The sequence below is a fragment of the Chaetura pelagica genome, unplaced genomic scaffold (assembly GCF_000747805.2).
Source record: "Chaetura pelagica isolate M959 unplaced genomic scaffold, ChaPel_1.0 scaffold463, whole genome shotgun sequence".
Taxonomy (NCBI): Eukaryota; Metazoa; Chordata; class Aves; order Apodiformes; family Apodidae; genus Chaetura; species Chaetura pelagica.
The window spans coordinates 371,697-378,575 of record NW_009952816.1 but is presented as its reverse complement, the minus strand read 5'-3'; the positions used below and the strand labels follow the sequence as shown (position 1 = coordinate 378,575).

At 48.3% G+C, this 6,879-nt stretch overlaps 1 protein-coding gene across 1 annotated transcript in view; it reads right to left on the bottom strand.

Moving 5' to 3' along the window:
* Window positions 1-4,433, bottom strand: part of HOMER3 (homer homolog 3 (Drosophila)) — a 24,648-nt gene extending 20,215 nt beyond the window's left edge. The window contains exon 1 of the mRNA XM_009995067.1: window positions 4,339-4,433. Within this exon, the coding sequence (XP_009993369.1) occupies window positions 4,339-4,343 (5 nt within the window). The 5' untranslated portion in view covers window positions 4,344-4,433. The remainder of the gene's footprint in view (window positions 1-4,338) is intronic.
* Between the last annotated feature and the right edge of the window lie 2,446 nt (window positions 4,434-6,879).

Here is a 6,879-nt window from a genome sequence, read left to right as displayed (position 1 = left end):
TCTTTCCCTTTGCATTTCTCCCCAAAGTCTTCCTCTGAGCCAGGGACAGGGTGTAACCCCTTCCAGAGCCCATGGACCCTCCTGCTTCCCTGCAAACAGTAGCAGAGAGCATGCCCCAGTATTGCTTCCAAGGAATTGGGCACAAGTCCCCAGGACACTGCCTGTTGGACACTGACTTGCAAAACTGCAACTTGGGAACAAAATTTGGGAGGACTGATTCTCAAATTCCCAGCTCTTTGTTCTAACCACCAGGCCTCTAAGCTGCAGCTTCGCTTTCATTCTGTGCTGCATAATGTCACCTTGGGGAAAATGCCCTGATGCTGCTGGTGTCCAGGTGGGACTGCAGGAGCTTCACTTCTACCCTGCAGCCACAAAGGACAGGTGGAGTAGTGCAAGTCCAGCCACGGGAACTGGCTAGGGGGCTGCCTTCTCTCCTGCCTCCCCCAGCTCCCAAGAGATTACCCAGCAGGGCTTAGCAGAGGAATGAAAAGCGGCTGCCTCATGGCCTGTGTGCAGATAAAGGGCAGCAAAGGAATCCTGGCTGAATATGCTCCTGTTGGATCAGCGTGGGGAGCAGCGACAAGCATGCAAGGTCAGGCACAGAGACAGGGGATCAAGGGCATTTAAAGACACAACACAGCTGAGAGAGAACGTTTTCTTCCTTTTGGAAACCAGTTTCCATCTACAGAGCATCTTGGCTGCTGAACACTATGCTCTGGGTGTCTCCAACACAATCTGTGCATTCACCTTCCTGGGACAGCTGTTACTTTTGCTAATAAGCTTCAGCAGCTCTTTCCACACACACAGCCCCGTTGCTGGAAATCTGTACAGCAATTAGAGTTAAAAAACCCAGCAGAGCCAGACTCCAGCAAAGTAAATCTTTATACAATCCAGAAAATATGTGCAGTAATAATGAGAACCAGACAAGTGGAGATACACGCACATTTCAAAATGCTCTGTGTCTCCTACATACTCTGCCTCTGCATCTTCATTATGGCCTACAGGACCCACAGCACGTCCAGGCACAGATGCCTGCTCTGCTTCCCTAGAAGTCCTCAAGATCTGCTGCTGTTTCCAACCTGCCTTTGCCAGGGATCCAAAAGCACAACCAGCAGCCCCTCCAACAAGGCCAGCTCAAATGCCTGTTTAGCAGAGGTCAGTGGGATGAGAGTGTAAATAGAAGTGGGTGAATTAATTTCTTAATATATGAGGAGCTCTACACAGCCCAAATCAGAAGCTGTGAGTTGCATCTACCTCTACTTACATCTGGCAATGCTGGCAGCAGAGATTTAAAGACATGCAAGTGTCCACTGAAGACTGAGCTAGGACCTAACTAAATTCACTTCCCTCAGGATCAAGTGCTATTTACAACTGTCCTCTTCAGAGAGGAAGTGCTAAGGGATAGATCCACACAGTACAGTGGATACAAAGGAGTCTTTCCCTTTGCATTTCTCCCCAAAGTCTTCCTCTGAGCCAGGGACAGGGTGTAACCCCTTCCAGAGCCCATGGACCCTCCTGCTTCCCTGCAAACAGTAGCAGAGAGCATGCCCCAGTATTGCTTCCAAGGAATTGGGCACAAGTCCCCAGGACACTGCCTGTTGGACACTGACTTGCAAAACTGCAACTTGGGAACAAAATTTGGGAGGACTGATTCTCAAATTCCCAGCTCTTTGTTCTAACCACCAGGCCTCTAAGCTGCAGCTTCGCTTTCATTCTGTGCTGCATAATGTCACCTTGGGGAAAATGCCCTGATGCTGCTGGTGTCCAGGTGGGACTGCAGGAGCTTCACTTCTACCCTGCAGCCACAAAGGACAGGTGGAGTAGTGCAAGTCCAGCCACGGGAACTGGCTAGGGGGCTGCCTTCTCTCCTGCCTCCCCCAGCTCCCAAGAGATTACCCAGCAGGGCTTAGCAGAGGAATGAAAAGCAGCTGCCTCATGGCCTGTGTGCAGATAAAGGGCAGCAAAGGAATCCTGGCTGAATATGCTCCTGTTGGATCAGCGTGGGGAGCAGCGACAAGCATGCAAGGTCAGGCACAGAGACAGGGGATCAAGGGCATTTAAAGACACAACACAGCTGAGAGAGAACGTTTTCTTCCTTTTGGAAACCAGTTTCCATCTACAGAGCATCTTGGCTGCTGAACACTATGCTCTGGGTGTCTCCAACACAATCTGTGCATTCACCTTCCTGGGACAGCTGTTACTTTTGCTAATAAGCTTCAGCAGCTCTTTCCACACACACAGCCCCGTTGCTGGAAATCTGTACAGCAATTAGAGTTAAAAAACCCAGCAGAGCCAGACTCCAGCAAAGTAAATCTTTATACAATCCAGAAAATATGTGCAGTAATAATGAGAACCAGACAAGTGGAGATACACGCACATTTCAAAATGCTCTGTGTCTCCTACATACTCTGCCTCTGCATCTTCATTATGGCCTACAGGACCCACAGCACGTCCAGGCACAGATGCCTGCTCTGCTTCCCTAGAAGTCCTCAAGATCTGCTGCTGTTTCCAACCTGCCTTTGCCAGGGATCCAAAAGCACAACCAGCAGCCCCTCCAACAAGGCCAGCTCAAATGCCTGTTTAGCAGAGGTCAGTGGGATGAGAGTGTAAATAGAAGTGGGTGAATTAATTTCTTAATAAATGAGGAGCTCTACACAGCTCAAATCAGAAGCTGTGAGTTGCATCTACCTCTACTTACATCTGGCAATGCTGGCAGCAGAGATTTAAAGACATGCAAGTGTCCACTGAAGACTGAGCTAGGACCTAACTAAATTCACTTCCCTCAGGATCAAGTGCTATTTACAACTGTCCTCTTCAGAGAGGAAGTGCTAAGGGATAGATCCACACAGTACAGTGGATACAAAGGAGGCCATGGAGAACTCATCCATGAAAACCAGAGCATGTTATAAAAACAATCTCATCCATGAAAACCAGAGCATGTTATAAAACAAGCTAATATGGAGGAATGAGACCAGAATCTGCTTTAAAAATAAGTCACCTAAAATCAACTGCCAGATAGTGATGTAAGAAGTGATGTGATTTAATCTCTTTTGTATCCAGAGTAATCTAAATGCTGCTGAAAGCTTCTCAATATCCCCATGTGATCAACACACAAGCAAAAGGACACTTAATCTCAGGAGTTCAATGGAAAAAAGGATTTTTGGGTGGAAATGTCACCTCTGGCTTAACAGCAGTTTTGCTGCTACAGCACTACAATCCTGCAGGGAAGTCTCCGTGGCCAGGGATGGTGACACTATCTCAGCATTTTCCATGGGAACTCGTGACCCTTTAAAGAAGTCTCATAGCTCTGGGTGCACCTGTGGTAGGTCCACACAGGATTCATCAACCAGCCCTGAAGAAGAAAGGGCTAGTCCCAAGATACCTGCCTGTTAAACCATTCCTGGCACCTCTAGAAGTTTTACAGTAACTTTGTGGATCACAGGAAAAGTTGCAGAAAAACAGGGACATTTTCTGATTAGCCTGGATCAGCACATGCTCTGCCAACTTCAAAGGGTCTATGCCACATTTCACACTGCTGTCACTTTTGATCCTTTGCCTCTACCTTTTCTGCTTCTTGAATCTGTGCTTGACTGTTTCATCATTTTATCTAGATAGTCCAAAAGGAAAATTAGCAAAAGGAAAACAAGCCTCATAATGTTCTTCATTTCTCTTGCACTGTCAAACCCATAGGTCTGGAGGGAGCTGATCAGACAGGCTCCCCACAGATCCATGGTGCTTTCAAACAGCCACAAAGAGTTTATTGCACAAGAAACTCCCAACAACACATCAAGTCTTTAAAGTTACATGATTGAGACTTATAACTAGGGCATAAATTAAATACCAGACTAAGCTCCTATTTCCATGCCAAAATCCACTGCCACATCCATGCAGCATTATTTCACTCTTAGAAAACCTGAGCAGGATCATAAACTAAGAGACTGGGGTTTTCAATCAGCTATTTATCGATTCAGAAATGCAAACAGAATCTATTTTACTGAATGCCAAAGACACAAAAGCCAAACAAACCCCCTAATTTCTAACTTGTGGAAAAGTTTGTGAACACAATCCAGCTCTAGTCCTCCCACTCAGCCTCCCAGTGTGGATTTCATACACCATATAGATCACTAGAGCTTCCCTTACATACGAGTTTATTTAAGGAAGTTGCTGAGACTTGCAATTATCCACTTTCTAACACAAAAAAAATCAAGCCTAAACTTTGAAGCTTGCAACGTATAAAAGATGCGATTTAAAACCTTCGCGTGTTTTGCCATTACCTTAAAAAATACCTCAGTGGCCATGAATAAAAGCAATTCAAGAACAATAAACTGCCGGTCTCACCCCATCTCTGCCGGGTGTCAGCTTCTTTCTCTCCAGTCCTTTCTTCAGCTGCCTGGGATTCTCTCCACGTTCTGATTTATTTCTCCCTTCCTCTTTCTCTCTCTCTTTCTCCGGATCCGGATGCTCTTTAAATTTCCTCCGGAATTTCACTTGGAAATCTTGCTAGTTTTGCTGTTGGATCGAAAACGCCCAGTAAATCCCCGAGCGTGCGGGGCAGGGGGGGCTGCCCGGCTCCCTCCCCAGCCCGGGCTGCGGCCGCACACACCCAGCACCAGCTCGGGCGGGGAACTGGGGCGCTCCCGGCCGCCGCAAATCCTCAGCAGTTCCCTCTCTCCAGCTCCCAGGATCCCTCCTTCCCTTCAGCATGGGAGGGGAGCGGCAGGATTAGGTGGTGCTTTTCCAAGCCCTTTCAGACAAAGCCGCCTGCTGCTCCGGCAGCCCCGCAAGTTTCCCCCCGCAGCCCAACAAGTCCAGCCGCCTTCGGGATGGCGAGGGCTTTGTTCTCTCTTTCTCTCTCTCTTCCCTATCCGCTTCCTCCCTCTGCCAACTGCCCCATCACGGTCACATTTCTCCGCTTCTTCTCTCGACTTTATTCCCGGGGCTGGGGCCGGCTCCCGGGGGCCACCCCGTTGGGACAAACGCAGCCGCCCTGCCTGTTCCCTGATTGCTCCCTGCCTGCTCCCTGATTGCTCCCTGCCTGTTCCCTGATTGCTCCCTGCCTGTTCCCTGATTGCTCCCTGCCTGCTCCCTGATTGCTCCCTGCCTGTTCCCTGATTGCTCCCTGCCTGTTCCCTGATTGCTCCCTGCCTGCTCCCTGATTGCTCCCTGCCTGTTCCCTGATTGCTCCCTGCCTGCTCCCTGATTGCTCCCTGCCTGTTCCCTGATTGCTCCCTGCCTGCTCCCTGATTGCTCCCTGCCTGCTCCCTGCTTGCTCCCTGCCTGTTCCCTGATTGCTCCCTGCCTGCTCCCTGATTGCTCCCTGCCTGCTCCCTGCTTGCTCCCTGCCTGTTCCCTGATTGCTCCCTGCCTGCCCCGGCCCCAGTGTACTAGATGACAATGCTACGTTGGGATTTTAACAGAGCCTGGTTACCCATGTAACCAAAAATCGTGTTCTTTAATCTCAGTCTAGACATCCCCAGTCAGAACCAGGGTGCCCTTTCTTGTTCTGGCTTTTATGGAGTCATTTATAGAAGTGGGAAATTAACATAAGGCCTGAATACATTTGTATGAAATAGCCTTGGGAAGAAGGGAGGCTGGGAAGGCCTGGGCCATGAGAGAGAAGAAAACACACTCTGTATAGAAAGAATAAAAATGCTTCATCTGTGCATCAAAGTGACTTGATCATAACCATATAAAAAACGTCCTGGTAAAAAGGAATTTTGTACAAGAGTGCTTTTCAGTTCAGGCAGCACAGGTGTAACAGGCTCAAGGGGCTGGAAGCAGACACTGAGCAGGGCAGTCTAGGAATAAGATGCATTTTTAATCATTCAGGTAGAGAGGCACCAGTAGCCTAGCCTCAGGAAGGAGAGAGGTGGCCAGGCTGGGATCAGATCCTTGCTCACCTGCTCCTTTCCAGCATTCTTCTAGTAAAGAACCTGAACCTCAGCTTTGGCATGAAAAGATTTCCTCATTTCCTCCCAGACACCTCTGCCAGTACACTCATAACCTGACTAACACCAATATTCCTCATTTAATTCCCACAAGTGCCTCAGTTTTGCTCTATAATAGGCCACTAATTCCAACATGAAGCTTCCCATGAGCATAGCCAGTGGTGCTGGGTTATGGTGGTGCTGGATGATCCCAATCCCCTTTATGCTTCTTCACATATTAGGACTTTTTAATAGGAAATCACCCCAAGAGAGATTTTGTTAATCCCAGACAGTTCTGCACATTAATTTCTCCGTGGGTTAATAACTTCAGAACTTGCTCCAAAATTGTAAGCTCTGTACTAGTAATTTTACAATAAAAGGAAGAAGCAGCATTCATAATTTAGCAACGTTCATACCAGAGTTCAATACTGGCAGCATCAACAGCAGCCGTAACACCACTTCCCATGCTATGCTTTCAGAGTTCCACGTCCAACCCATTCTGCACTCTATTTAGGAGGGACATTGACTGGGATAGCTGTAGTTCCTTGTCTCAGTGTCCCCACTGCTATAGCCCCAGTGTCCAGGCTTTGCTGCCAGTGTAGTGTGAGATCAAGAAGCCTTCAGGCCACACTGTGGTTTGAAACAACAGCAGCAGAGCACAACAGATTTTTGGCACCAAGAGAGCTGAATTGAGGTTAGAAGCAACTAGGAAGTTTTGTGGGTTCACCAGGTACTGGTGTAGGCTCAGAAAAGCCACTGCAGGGTGAAGCAGCAGCTCAAGGACTATCTTGGCTCCCTCTGCTCGCCCCATATTCCCTGTCCTTCCCACATGCAGGGTGGTGGCAACCAAAGACAAAAGGACTGAAACTGCTCCGAAGACACTGCTCAAAGTAGGGCACAGTATCTTTCATATCGACCTGTTAACTGTGACTTATCTACTTCTCCTAGAAGC